Source organism: the organism of the source record quoted next, unplaced genomic scaffold (assembly GCF_019419815.1).
Source record: "Pyrus x bretschneideri cultivar Hongxiangsu unplaced genomic scaffold, Pyrus_bretschneideri_v1 Contig2, whole genome shotgun sequence".
NCBI lineage: Eukaryota > Viridiplantae > Streptophyta > Magnoliopsida > Rosales > Rosaceae > Pyrus > Pyrus x bretschneideri.
The window spans coordinates 5,369,318-5,385,297 of NW_025999501.1; the positions used below are offsets into that span (position 1 = coordinate 5,369,318).

General features: G+C 37.1%; 1 protein-coding gene across 1 annotated transcript; it reads left to right on the forward strand.

The window, feature by feature from the left end:
• Positions 1 to 10,967: 10,967 nt before the first annotated feature.
• On the forward strand, positions 10,968 to 13,395 carry LOC125476722 (pentatricopeptide repeat-containing protein At2g37230-like). Its single transcript, XM_048583148.1, has one exon. It carries the CDS (start codon positions 10,993 to 10,995, stop codon positions 13,282 to 13,284), a length of 2,292 nt encoding a protein of 763 aa, XP_048439105.1. The 5' UTR covers positions 10,968 to 10,992; the 3' UTR covers positions 13,285 to 13,395.
• The last annotated feature ends 2,585 nt before the right edge of the window (positions 13,396 to 15,980 follow it).

Here is a 15,980-nt window from a genome sequence, read left to right on the forward strand (position 1 = left end):
GCAGCCCAAATCGATCCAAGATTAGTTCAACTGTCCCAGCTTCAAATTTCTGGGCTTACGATTGAACCAGGGGAATTTTCACCATATTTCTCCCCGGATTTGACATTCCCCAACTCAAATCTCGCGCTCGGAGTCTACCACACTTCCACTGCTCAAAGATACACATTCTTTCCAAGCTCTTCCAACCCAAATAGAGAACCACACTTGTCTGGACATGTCGTAGAATTGACAAGCGCCATCGCACAGCAGACAACCTTGGTGAATTAGCTTTTGCAACGCACCGAGATGCAACTTGCCCTAGACGAGGTGTCTCGAAGCATGACAAGGGCAGATGATGAAATTTTCCAGTAGCGTCCCGGCAAGCAACCCCTCAACCAGCCACGATCCGAGCGTTCTAGCAATTTACGCTCTGGCTTGGATCCTTGAGATAGCATATACTCTCGTCTTAGCGTGCGAAGGAGTGTGCATTCCTAATTAAGCCCACGGATGAGCATACGTTCACGGTTGAGGCCACACTCCGATTATCAACATGGACAACCTTCCAGGCGAAGTGTTTATACACAACTAGGCTCGCAAGGAGCATTCTCTACCTTACATCGGAGTAGGCAGCACAGCAGATGGAGAGAAGTAGTCACTCAATTCGGTTCAAGTTCAATCGGTAGCTTGCAAACAGCATAACTCAAGAAAATGTACCCATGTTTATTTTGATGAAGGTACCCATGTTTATATATACACACACACACAAAATAGTATGTTTATATTTTAATATTTTTAATCCCACAAATTATGGTTTTTTTTATTTAAAATCTCATTTATATAAACAACTAAAATTTCTAATTTTTAATTTAAAAAATATAGTAACGTACATAGAAATAAATTATCACATTAATTTCAGGGACCTCGATCAAAAATTAAAAAACAACAAAATTTCAATCAAAGAATATTCATAACTAAAGATCGCATCCAAAGTCTCCAGAGAAGAAAGAAGTGGTCTGAGGCTGAAGATTTGGAGCTGATTGCTCAGGTTTTTCTTTTTTCTTTTTTTCTATCACCGCAACTGGTTCTCAAGACTTATGTTTTGGTTTTGGCTTTATTGTTATTTCTTTTCATGTTCTGGTTCATTATTCTTTCCCATCTCTCTGTTTGTAATTTGATGCATCCAAAGGGGCATAAAGAATTCCTCCCAAAAAAAAAAAAATACAAATGAACATGAGCGTGATGCTTATGATTATGATTATGGTTGGTTGATGGTAGAAATTACAGAAACTTTAAGTAAACCTGCCGAAGTTTGGAGAAATGAACAACATAAACATGATGCTTATGATTATGGTTTACTAGGCACAAAATGACTTCCAAAAGTACTTGAAGACCCAGTTCGCAGTAGAAGAAGAATCATAATAAACTTAAAACTAACTATGAAACGACTTCTAAAAATAGACTGAAGCATAAATGACATCTAAGAATGAAATAAATTAACATAAAGAGATGTAGATTTAATACCAACTGCTCTAAATGACTTAATTTAATATAAACGAAAAAACATATACGTTTACCAACTTGTCTTGGAGTCAAAGTGGGTGGGAGTGTTATTTGGTTTATGGGCCATTAATCACTGTGTCTATTCCCTTCGTATCAGAGGGGAATTAGTTAGTTGGCTTTCTAATTTACTCGAGGTTCCGTTTCCATTTTTTTGAAAAAAATAATTTCTCCAGAAGATGACCTAGAGTTTGAATTGTCCCTTGGCTCTGGTCCTTTTATCTATTTTTTACTTCGGAAAAGAGAATCCCTTGGTTGTTGTCATTTAAAGTGATGTAATTGGACTTGAGTATTATTACTTGGATAAATTTTGTTTATATTTGTTGAATTTATAGTCTAGTTGTCATATTGTAGTGGAATTGGAGACTGAAATAAGAACTGGATAAACATATCATTCTTTACTTGCACATAATAATCTGGTTACATTTTCTACACAAACGCATCATCCTTTATGTGATCATTAAAGGTATGACATTATACCACTTCTTTACCATACTCCGTACTTCATTTGTAGCCCGTGTCGACGTGCTAGTATAATGAAAACTCAGGTTGAAGCCATAAATTATTTGACGATTTTTGAATAAATTGAGTTGTTAATTCATAAGTTACTATTAGTCATTAATTTATGTATATTATCGAAGTTAAACTGAATTGAGCAATGCCTAGACTCTGAAGATTCTTCTATGGTGGAGTTGTGTAGCTGCCATATAGATGTAACTGCACATCTAGCAACTGTGTGTAAATAATACTGATGACTATTCCACTGCATTCAAATTTGAGGCCATGTTAGTAAACCAGTCTGTTGTCATCTAGTTCGGTTAGATGTCTGGGTTTTACCCAGGTTTCCCGGGTTCAAATCCTAGCAATGGATTTCCATTTTCGTATATGAATATAGGGTAAATTAAGAAAAACTACTTCAATTATTGAGCCAATCACAGTTTCATACCTTCTTTTAAACATTTCAATGTCATACCTCAACTTATAAATTTGTTGTAATGTCAGACCTCCGTTAACTTTTCTGTCAAATTAACTGTTAAATTCTGACGTAGCTTGAGACAGAGCCCACTTCCTATTAAAAAATATTTAAATATTAAATAAAATAATTTAATAATTTTTTTAAATGGGAAACCCACCCTTACAAACCCAACCTTCCTTCACCACCCGTCCTCCAACTCTTTTCTTCTACCCCAACCCCCCCAGAACTCCACCGTGACTCTCCCTAGCCCTCATCCTCCCCACTCGATCGTCTTCTCCCCCTAACCACCTCTGCCAAATTCTAGTGAAGTCTTCCCACTTCTGCAACTACCCAAAACCCCTAAATGCCGTCAAATCGTAGACTAATTACTTCCTCCTCCAACTCTTTTCTTCTTCTTCTATGGGCTCTGAGAAAGAGGGATGGGGTTTGTAGGGGTGGGTCCCGCATTTAAAAAAATTATTAAATGGTTTTATGTTTTAGTTTTTAATAATTAATTAATTTTTTAATATGAAGTGAGCCTTGCCTCAAGTCAGGTCCGCATTTAACGGTCAATTTGACAGAAAAATCAAGTAAGAGATGATATGTTTATCTAGTTCTTCTTTCGGTATGACAACTAGACCATTCATCAAATATAAACAAAACATATCCAAGTACAAATACTCAAGTCCAATTACATCACTTTAAATGACAAAAACCAAAGGATTCTCAAAGTATAAAATAGATAAAAGGCCAAGGGATAATTCAAACTCTAGGTCAGAGAAATTATATTTTTTTTCAAAAAAATAGGGAAAAGGAACCTCAAGTAAATTAAAATGCCAACTAATTAATTCCCCTCTGATACGAAGGGCATATACAGAGTGATTAATGGCCCATAAACCACATAACACCCCCACCCACTTTGACTACAAGACAAGTTGGGTAAAGAATATAAACGTATATATGTTTTCGTTTATATTAATTTAAGTCATTTAGAGCAGTCTATTTTTAAAAGTCGTTTCACAGTTAGTTTTAAGTTTATTTTAATTCTTCTTCTACTGTCTTCAAGTATCTTTGGAAGGCATTTCGTGCCTAGTAAACCATAACCATAAGCATCATGTTTATGTTGTTCATTTCTCTAAACTTCGGCAGGTTTACTAAAAGTTTTTGTAATTTCTACCATCCATCAACCATAATCATAAGCATCATGCTCATATTCATTTGTTTTTTTTTTTTTTTTTTTTTTTTGGCTTTTTGGGGACGAATTCTTTATGTCCCTTTGGATGCATAAAATTACAAATAGAGATGGGAAAGAATAATGAACCAAAACATAAAAAGAAATAACAATAAACCCAAAACCAAAATATAAATCTCGAGAATCAGTTGCGGTGAGGTGACAGAAAGAAAGAAAAAAAAAACCTGAGCTAGCTGATTAGGTGTTCTGTCCCCTTTGAAATCTCCTTGTAAGATATTTGCCCAATTTCCTTCACCATATTTCTCCACAGCAGTAATTAGCTCCAAATCTTCAGCCTCAGAACACTTCTTTCTTCTCTTTCGAGAGCCATGCCATTTCCTAATGCATCATCTCCTTCAGCAGTTTCACTGTAGATGCTATCACTCAGGGAGGGGATTTTTTAGAATCGAAATTGGAACTATAATATTCTTCCCTTGCATTGAACATGTTGCTTGTGAATTTTGATGAGATCTAGATGACCGCCCATTGGGTAAATTCATTAATAACAGACCGTCAACTGTTAAACCATTTTGATGACTTGCGTCACTTGATAAACCAGATGAAATTAGAATGTGGCCAAGAAAATAAACCATTTCAACAAGATAGTTGGTTGGATCTTTAAATCAGTGAGGTAAATAATCAAGAGATTATAAAATGTAAACTGTGACGTTTTTTATAGGAGACAAATTCATTAAAGAGAGGAAAAAGTAGCACAAAAAAGTGTGAAGAGATTAAGACAGCACCAACAACCTTCAAAACATCAGAGTTCTAGCAAAGAAGCAAACCCCACCAAAAAACGGATGCCAGAAAATTGCAGATGAAGAATTAACCTTAAACTCTGAAGCAATAAAACTCCCTAGAGATGCCAAAAAATGAACCTTCGTCTCCACCAAAATTCTACAAAAAATAGCAACCACCAGATTCGCCACACACATCTTCACACTTATGCCTCTCACAAAATAAAGTCAACAAATATAAGGGCATGCCAAGAACAGCTTGTAAACCATGATTAGATACCTAGAAGATTGAAAAGACCACATAATTTTTCGTGTTCTCCCTCCATGGCTCCTTGGCATGGACCAGAAGTTGGATACACGAGATTTGTGTTGAAATCTATGCAGACTCTAAACTAATTACAACTAATATAAGGCCAGATTCACATAGAATAGAAATGGCAAGTGCAACATACTTGTGTGAAACTAGACATACCCAGGTCACAACATAATCAAATGCCATTGGAGTTCCTACGTACAACCCGCCATTCTGCTTGCCTATTGATAGAGTACAATTCTTTGACCCAATGATGCAAAAGTAGTTGCTTGGTTGGACAAAATTTATCCATGTGTGTTTAGTTTCTTCTCTCGTAGTTCCATCTGTGTTTAGTTTCTTTCATCCAAATAAAACTATAAAGTGGTTGCTGAGGTCACTCTTACAATAATGCATTGAGAGCTGACTTATTATATATTTTTTAGTTTCCTCTAATATCTTAAACTAAGTAGAGTAACAAGTGTATGGTAAAAAGGTTCGTGTCTTATCTGATATTATTGTTTAAAATTATTTCAAACATTTAGACATAATCCAATCTTTCATCTCATCCTTTATAAGCATTTGATTAGAAAGAAAATGGTTGAAATAACATTTAAAATTTGTTTCCAGTGTTGCAGAATATATGTGTGATTGTTTAGGTAGACTGCATACAAAGTTCATGATTTTGCATTGAAAGCTAGAAATTGAATCATAAAATGTCCATTTTCAACTTTTTCCAGTGTTGCAGAATATATGTGTGATTGTTTAGGTAGACTGCATACAAAGTTCATGATTTTGCATTGGAAACTAGAAATTGAATCATAAAATGTCCATTTTCAACTTTTCAAGGGCATAACCATGAATGTTTACAGGGGTTGGCAAAGTGTTATTTTCAATTAAACTCACATTAAATACCAAGTTGGACGTAAATCTTATGAAAAAGTATCTTTTTTTATTTTAATTTAACAAATGCTAATATTGACACTAAGAAATGAAGAAGTGGGTTAAGAATTATAATGGGCTAGTTATAATAATGTGGTTCAACTTTACCTTTGATCAGAATCGAACCTAAGACCTCTCATTTAAAATGAATAAGAATACTAATAGACCGTAATAGTAAGTGGCAGAAAAAGTATCAAGGTTTTCTTTTTTAAATAAAATAAATTATAAATAAAAAAATAAAAACTTGATAAAGAAAGAAAAATACCAGTCCAACTAATTTTAGGATAGACTAGAAGTTTTATTGCAAGTGGGCCACAAGTTTCTTATAAAATTTAATAGGTTCGTTAGAGGTCCAAAGTTGTCTTTTTGGGTTTAGGGTTTTAGAAGGTTCGTCAAGGTTTGGGGTTAAGAAATTGGGTTTAGGATTTTAGAAAGTCCTTCGGATGAGCTTAGGGTGTAGGTCTTGGCTTTTGGATGGAGCCCAAGAATCCACGAGCTAACCATACGCCCTAAAAGATTAAAATAGTCAATAGTTTTTGTATTTTCTTAAAAAAAAATTTGTATGCATGTTGGTCACAATTTATTGGGAACGTTAATAATGTATATGGTCTTAGGATAATTGATGAATGCCCAAGAAAAAAGGGAGGACATGTTCACCAAAGCGCCTATGATGCTTATGTCAGAAAGAGTTTGAAAGAAACTGAATTCAGAGAAAAATTTGAGTGGAAAATTGCGATTACCAATTTTCTTGATTCACTAGACTAATTATTGGAGAGACTCGTCGTATGCAACTTGCCAATAGGTTATAGGTCATGTTTGACAAACCTTTGTTGTTTTGCTATGATGGTGCAAACCTTACTGAACAAACAACTTGAGTAGCTTTATGATCGTATGTGTGATCTTTGGAAGATGGGATTGTCAGAGTGGGGACACCCAATGAAGACTCAGCCCAAAAAGGGCACAATGGCAGGAGTACAGACATGGGCCAAAAGGACATCTTGATATATACCCGGGCTAAAGACCTAAGACCTATAGAGCATGCAAATGTTAGCCCAAGTTTCATGTGTAGTATGCTCACGACGTTAAGGGCGTGGGCAAGATTTGTGGCTGTGGTGGGTTAGATCCACCTCCAATTACTCGTATTTCCATGATGGTTATGTGCTTTTAGGCAAACTAGTGGCTGAGCCGCCTTACTTGGCCAGATTTGTGGAAGCTTCTTCATATGCTACAAATGTCTCTAGAAGTGTCATAGTCATTGCAATGGAGTTGAGTTGATTGGTGATTCACTTCTTGGATTAGTTAGTTTTTTTATTGTCGTATAGAGGGTCTGTTGTGTATTGGATCACATTGCTTCGATAAGTGTTGTGGCCTCGTTGTTCCAGCAGTGGTTGATGTGGCATTACTGCTTTAGTGACGATTCTATGTGTGCATTCGGTGGCAAATATGTTGCCTATATCATTTTTGTTAAAGACTTATACTGTTTGTGCCTAGTTCCCGTAGTTCTCATGGTAGCCTTGTAGGGAGTTTATCTCATTTGTACTTTCGCTAATTTCTTTCTAGATAAAAAAATTGGTCACTAAGAATATGTACCCATATAGCACCTCTTGTATTTGTTTGATTCTTGTTAATAAAATCTCTCTATTTTGCTTGTAAAAAAAATATGTTTTCAAATATTTTTTTTTCCCGAACTATTTTTTGAGAATAAAGAATTCAAATAGATCTTTAAGTGACATTAAGAAAATCTAAAAAAGGAAATTTAAATATTTAAATAATATCGTGTGTGGTCTATATTCTGTATATTTGATTTGCTCAAACATATGCACCTTGATGCGGATTCAATTCTCATTGATTTCCTTCCACCTGAAGCAAAAAAACATTTAATATATAACCAACTAACCTTATCATTTATAGTGAAAAAATTCACATAGTTAGACAAAGGATTAAGGACAACGAGAATAACTTGATGTAAGCTAGAATGTTTTCTTTATTCTTATGGAAATTAAACTCAACACCGTCAATATAATTAGCCTAATTTGTAAAGGATGAGTTATAAGACCACAATGTGTTAATACCAAGCATTCTTAGAAGATACAAACTATAAATGTTAAGAGTTAATAGTATACCATGTTATTTTTAGACTTCACATATACATTTTTTTTTTTTCACACAACGATATTGTACATTTAAAAAGTGTGAAATTTTGATCAAGTCACGCAATGAGTTATCTCAGAAGCAAAATACATAGGAATAGTTTACGAAAACCTTGCAAGAACAAAGTTTAGAAGCAAAACTCCTCTCCTCGATTTTTCTTGCTGTTGTACCTCTGCTTCATCCTTAAGGTTTGCAGCTTCCTCAGCCATCCTACAAACCCAAAATGTGAAAGATGACTTTCATAATTAAATTTTGTCCTGCGGGAACCCTTAAGCAGAATTATTCAAATAAATTCCAACAAGTATTAGAATAAAACACAACAATTACAAAAATCAGTCGTGCATACCATATCATGGAACACTTAGAACACCTGAAGGAAAAATTTAACAAGGAAATGCAAATTTTAATTTTCAAAAACTTCATCCGAGTGATGGATTATCGAACTACAAAATCAAAACTTGCAGACCTTAGTGTCAATGGAAATGCATGTGAGAAAAATAAAGTATGCATACATAACTATACAGTTTCTAGCAGCGGTTTTCATATTTAAAGAGATTATAGAATAAATGGACAAATCATTGAAATTCGAAGACGGAGGTTTCAACAAATCTTTGGGACTCACTCCTCCATTTGATGTTCATATCGAGCACATAGTTCATGTAATTCTGCTGTTTCTTCAAAATCATGCTCAAAACCCTGCACCAGTTGTTTAAAATGTGTTCAAGACTCAAGAGTAGTGATATGATTGTGTTAGAATGAAGTCCTAAGATACTTTCCATCTTTGAAGATGAAATAAAGGGAATGCCATTTCCAATTCAGAGTAACAATTATACTAATCAATCAGTTTACAAGTATACATGTAAATTACCGGATACAAAAGGTTCCATCAAGTAGTTCATCTGTAGAATCTTAATATAAAACAAATACAAATTTAGCCTATTCATTCATAAGAGACTGCGAAGAGTAACATTCAAATTATGACACTACACTAGTGAGTAGCAACAATTGCAAACCTTTCGGTGCTGACGTTTGGTCAGATTCCCTTTTTCTTTTGGCAGTGGCTAGTAGCGGTGGAACTAGTGGGCCCTCAACCTTCCACTATCTCTACATCGCTTCGACAGCTTGGTAGTTGCGAAAACCAGAACAATGTTGCTGATTGACTCTCAATGTGAACCTCTAACATATATTTTGCCTAGGCCATCTTCCCTGATAATATCATGAAGGCTGTCTGGAAAACCTGGTGTCCAAACGACTAGATCACCACCTCGAACAGTCAGCTCCTCACTCTCAGACACCACCATTTTCGCAAGCTCATCGACTGCCCTATTCGTTTCGCGCCATGCATGTGTGATTTGACATGACATCTCTCAAACTTCCCCATAAGATCCCATACAAGCCTCAAATAGTTGGTTGCCTCGAGACCGTAAGCTTGTTCTCGGTTAACCGTCTTGACGACACTCAGCGAGTCGAACTCTGCCAATATCGTTGGAATCCCAAGGCGTAATCCCACATCAAGACCTTTACATATTGCACATAGCTCTACTATAAAGATATTGTTATTGGGAGCATTTGATATGAAACCGCAGATAGGAAGGCCTATGTGATCCCTGAATAGGCCACCGTAACCGGAGATTTCTCACACCGATCTATCGGTGTTGAGTTTGGTCCATCTGAACGCTGGTTTATCCAGCAACACAGTCTTAAGTGATTTTGTTGTGGTGGGACTTTGTTTCTTGGCACTTACATTTTCCTCTTTTGTATCATGACTTGGAGTGTTAACTAGGGCAGGAAACCAATCCCTCCGAATATTAATCTTTGAGTTATTTGTAGGGGAGAAAGAGTTGTGGTGGGAATATGAAACGAGGGCTGCTGCCATTACAAATGAGTATTTAGGGTGTTTAGCAAATAGTAACAATTACAACTAATGAGCAACTAATACTATGACTATATATAAAAGGGAGCTGTCCGAATGGAAGCTAACAAAACGGGAAGCCAAATGTTTGAAATATTTCCACGTGTTTGTGTAAAATGCTAATTAATTTTAGTTTTAACGATTTGTCGGTCACGGTGAGTTTCTATTTCTAACATTTTGTCTTAGCAAAGTATGCTTGGTAGCTTGTTTAATGGAAACCAATGGCTCAATTGTAAGTATTTTAAAAATGACTGAAAGCACTTTCGTTGAAATGTTTTTGAAATTAATTCTCGGTAAAAATCTAAGTGGATTGTGGAATAGCACTTTAAGTACTTTTTGAAAAAAAAAAAGCACATATCTGGTGTTTCTTAAAATAAAAAAAATAAAAAAAAAACCCTTAATGTGCTTTTAAAATCCAAAATCAATTTCAATAAAAACACTTTTAATCATTTTAAAAATACTTCCAAACGAATTCCACGTCTATTCCACATGTAATTTAGGTACAAAATTCCAAATACAAACTCCTTCACATACTTTCACCGGTGGAATTTTATTATGTTGGAACTCCTTCCTTATTAGGGGCTAATCCAAGATTCTAATATCTCAGCATAAAGCATCCAAATTTTGACAGAATTTCGTCTAAATCATATGTGGATCCACCCATACTTCTGATATTAATGTTGTAGTTTTAAAGATTCATGAACGATTTTTATATACTAAAACACAGTTCCTTCACAATACTTTTTAGGTTTGTTGGCTCTAAATGCATCTTAAAAAAAGAATTACAAGCAAATTTTTGGGAAATTCTTATACAGTGTATTGATTGAATCGACCAATTCTCATATAATTCGAGACTTTAAACATATTCTTAAACTTAATAAACGTATTGGTGGAGTTTATTCCTTACATCGCTCTACATTTAATTTCACTTTCAAAACATTATAAATTAGATTGGCATATGAGATGGGGAAGTGGGTCGTTTTTTTAGTCTCACTGTCTCTCATAAGCCCATACAACCGATCTCACTCGTCTCAACGTGACAACTTCTTAATGACTTGCTTACATGCCTGACCATATGACGCTCAAATGTTTGTGTGGCCCAAATGTGAAAGCCCACATTTGTTTGAATGCTGCCTAAACCCTAACAAGCCAGAACGACGGTGTTCTTTCACTCTCTGATCTCCTCTCACTCTCTCCCAAATCCCCCGTCCCTCATTTCACATACGCTCACCCTCTGCCATGCCATCAATGGCGCACATTTCTCTCTCAAAACCCTACCGATGGCGACCTCGACCCTACAATCCTCAGTCCCTCACGCTCCTCCGCCTCTTCAGCTCAACCGAATCCCCCACCGGAGCCACAGCGGCAACCGAGTCCGCCACCGAAGCCCCAGCGGCAACCGAAGCTGTAGCCGCCGCCGAAGCCGCAGCCCCAGCCCAGACCCACGTCCCAAAACCTAAGCAGTACCGTCATCGAAACCCAGAGAAGACAGAGGACATAATCTGCAGAATGATGGCGAATCGGGCCTGGACGACCCGGTTGCAGAACTCGATCCGGAACTTGGTACCCGAATTCGACCACAACCTTGTGTGGAATGTCTTGCACGGCGCTCGGAACTGGGAGCACGCCCTCCAATTCTTCAGGTGGGTCGAGCGGTCCGGATTATTCAAACACGACCGCGAGACCCATTTGAAGATTATTGAGATTCTGGGCCGGAATTTGAAGCTCAACCATGCCCGGTGCATCCTTCTGGACATGCCGAAAAAGGGCGTGCAGCTCGACGAGGACCTCTTCCTTGCACTCATTGATGGCTACGGCAAGGCGGGCTACGGTAAGGCTGGCATTATTCAGGAGTCTGTTAAGTTGTTTGATAGTATGAAGGAATTGGGTGTGCAGAGAAGTCTCAAGTCCTATGAGGCTCTCTTTAAGGCCATTATGCGCCGCGGCCGGTATATGATGGCCAAGAGGTATTTTAATGCAATGTTGAGTGAGGGAATAGAGCCCGATAGGCATACTTATAATGTTATGATTTGGGGTTTCTTCATGAGCAAGAGGTTAGAGACCGCCAAGCGGTTTTATGAGGATATGAAGAGTAGAGGAATTTCCCCCGATCTGGTTACTTATAACACTATGATTCATGGGTACAATCGGTTTAAGATGATGGATGAGGCAGAGCAGTTGTTTGTGGAGTTGAAGGGGAGAAATATAGAACCTAATGTGATATGCTATACTACCATGATTAAAGGGTATGTTGATGTTGGGAGAGTTGATGATGCTTTGAGGTTGTTTCAAGAGATGAAGTCTTTTGGTATTAAGCCGAATGCTGTCACGTTTTCAACTCTGTTGCCGGGGCTTTGTGAGGCTGAGAAAAAGGATGAAGCTGTGAACCTGTTGAAGGAGATGGTTCAGAGGTATATTGCTCCCAAGGATAATGCAATCTTTGAGAAATTGCTATCTTTGATGTGCAAATCTGGGGATTTGGATGCAGCTGCTGATGTCCTCAAGGCAATGATTCGGCTGAGCATTCCCACAGAGCCTGGTCATTATGGTATCCTGATTGAGAACTTTTGCAAGGCTGGAGTTTATGATCGAGCAATCAAGCTGCTTGATAAGCTTATTGAGAAAGAAATTATTTTGAGGCCCCAGAGTTCTATCGAGTTGGAGGCTAGTGCTTATAACCCAATGATTGAGCATATGTGCAACCATGGGCAGACTGAGAAAGCTGAAGTCTTTTTCCGGCAGTTGATGAAAAAGGGTGTTCAGGATTCAGTTGCCTTCAATAATTTGGTGTGTGGGCATGCGAAAGAAGGAAAGTCTGATTCTGCTTTTGAGATTTTAAGGATCATGGGTAGGAGAGGGGTCCCTGGAGAAGCAGATTCTTACAGGTTACTCATTAACAGCTACTTGAGTAAAGGTGAACCGGCTGATGCCAAAACAGCTTTGGACAGTATGCTTGAAAGCGGGCATATTCCAGAGTCACCACTATTCAGGTCAGTGATAGAGAGTCTATTTGAAGATGGGAGGGTTCAAACTGCAAGCCGAGTAATGAAGAGTATGGTAGAGAAGGGGGTGAAGGAGAACATGGATTTGGTTGCCAAGATTTTGGAAGCCCTCTTTATGAGAGGTCATGTTGAGGAAGCACTGGGACGAATCGATCTACTTATGCAAAGTGGATGTACACCTCAGTTCGATAGCCTTTTATCTGTTCTTGCTGAGAAAGGGAAAACAATTGCCGCCCTCAAGCTGTTGGATTTTTGCCTCGAGAGGGATTGCAGTGTGGATTTCTCAAGCTATGATAAGGTGTTGGATGCTCTCTTGGAAGCAGGGAAGACTCTTAATGCATACTCAATATTGTGTAAAATAATGGAGAAAGGAGAGGCCTCCGATTGGAGTAGCACCAAAGATTTGATTAAGAGCCTAAATCAAGAGGGTAACACGAAACAAGCAGATATTCTCTCCAGAATGATAAAGGGAGGGGAGAAAAGTGGTCAGAGCAAAAAAGGAAAGAATGAAGCTGTTGTTGCTTCCTGATTTGGCATATCTCCATAAGCAAACCTTGAAGGAACTAGAAGGAGATGCCCATTGAACTTGTTAAATTCCATATTGGCGCTTGTGATGGGTGCTGGGCATTCGGAAACAACAGGAGGGACAGTGCTTGGTCGGAGTTGTACTAAGCCGCATTAGTTTTTGGTTAGGTGAGATTTTCCTTTTTATTCGCCGGTTTCATTGTTACTTTGTTGGTTGCAACAATGTTTTTGTGCCTTGCAAGTTGAAAGTTTTGTTACCGAATTCAAATAAAGCAGGTCCTGTTCATAGTTATGCTGTTGTTACTATACTCTCAAATTGCTGTGACATTGTATTGGGTAGTTATTACCCCTTTGCTTTGCTTTTCTGGAGGGCAAAGAATGAACAATTCTAAAGACCTTAAATAATTATGTTCCGCAATCCTTTATTGTTTACGTGTTTCATCTCGTCGCATATATTTTACGTTTCAATCGATGTTTATGTATAAAACGAACTGAGATTATTAAGTGCGAGTGAAGGACGATATGTTTATCCAATCAAAGTTTGAAACAGTACGTGTTGAGTAATCGAAGGCCATACAAAACATAGCAATACAGAATCCAAAGTTAAACCACAATGGGGATGGTGCCTAACAAGTAATAAGAGATTAAAAAGCAATCGTGTTTATGCAGTAATTTCTTCTTCTTCTTCGTCTTTATGATCCTTGTCGTCGAACATGATTCTTCTTTGTTTCCCGGAGGGTGTGTCGTTGGGGGTTTGATTGATGTCGGAAACTCATCGACTTTAATAAACGGCATCCCAAAAGGGTTTCTTTCTTTTTCATCACAACCAAAAAACCGATCGTTAGCGGCAAGGAGCTTATTACTCAGCTGACTAAGCGCATTCACTTCTGCGTCCGAGGTCTCTAGTTCGAATTCCCCATCCCACGGTGTTTTTTGTGTAAAAGAACGACTATCAGCGGAGTGGTGATGATCACCTCCTGAAGAGTACTCTTTTTGAAAAGGGTCGTCCGTTGGATTGGACGTGGGAAGGTTACTTGTTTCCTCAACACTAATACTGGGGGGATTGTTAGGTAGTATAGGAAACACAAAATCTTCACCCGTATCTACGTCCAGCTTGCAGGGACTTTGAACAACGACCTTGTCACTGTCGAAAGCAAAAGATTCAGCAGCGAGATTGTCATCTCGATCGAACAATTTGTTTGAAACTTGAACAACATCATCGTCAATTCTTGCATGGTTTTTCGGAGGAATGGTTGGACGAGGGCTTGAAGGTTGTCGGAAGCTCACTTTCTTTGTCTTCTTCAAAGAAAGTTGAGGTTCTACCTTAAAACTGAGAGGAAATATGGACGGTAGCCTGACATTCTTCATCATCTTCTTCATCATACCGCTGAAGAGATTTCTTTTCTTTTCGGAATTAGGAGTAGTGATGAACTCATTGGACATGGGAAGCTTGTATCTAGGAGATGACTCAATTTCTTCGACCATATTTACTTGACTTGTAAACAGTTGACAAGCCAACCTGTTGGAGCACTTGAAAACAAAGTTTGATCAATATAGTGTTTTTGATTCTCTAAGTTCATATATATAGCTTGCAAAGAAGCTAATTTCGCCTAATCTTTTTTAGTTTTTATTGCCTATAATGCGTATGTTTTCCAATTAAATCAGGTTTAGATTAGTACAATCTTGTGGATAACATTCCTCTCTCTCTCTTCTAGGTTTCCTCTTTTGTTTTTGTCTACTTGGCTCCCCTTCTCTTTCAGGGAAGTTTTGATCACAAAATTCCCGCCAGGAATGGGTTTCCTCTTTTGTATTTGCGCGACACGGAAACGAAACAATACCCAGAGTTTGACCGGATTTGACCGGAGTCAATTCCTTCAGTCAGGCGGAATAGAAATACCGCCAAATGGGTGGTATTTTTTAGACTTGGCATTCGTGTCGTGTTTCTCGTGTTTATGTCGTTTTCATGTTATATCCGATAACTTAACGGGTTGTGTCGTGTAATACCCGTTAAAGTAAACAGATAATATGATCCAACCCGAAATTAAACCGTTAATATTATCAGGTGATATGACATAACTTGTTACCTATTAACAAAAATATATTTTAAATCAATCAAAATGAAAATGAAAAACATAATTTGATCCAAAAAAAATATAAAACATAATACTAAATTAGTATATACATACTAAATTTTGGAGTTGACCCCTTCATGAAAGTTGCAAAGCTTTTCGTTATGAGTGATTACATTTTTCACACTTCTACAATAATTATTATTAATTTTATTAATTGTGCACTCAAATAAAAAACACTGTTCATGAGATTTGGAGGGTTTTAAAAATCTAAACGACCATGTAATCATTGTCTAAGCGTTGTGGATGCAATTATAAACATTTATTATGCTTTCATATCTTTCAGACTTATACATTAATGATTATGAATTTTGTTTATTTTAAACTCCCTTAAAAAAACTATTCATGAGAGTTTGTATGGTTTTAAAAATTCAAATGATCATATACCCATCCTCAAAGCGTAGAGGATGTGACTATGGGCGTTTGCATTTTTTTTTCTTCATATTTTTCGCACATGTAAATTAATTATTATAATTTTTTAAATGTGTTTGGTATTTTAAATTACTTGATATTTTTATTTTTAATGTGTTTTATAATTTTTAATCTCAATATTTGCCTATAATATACTATA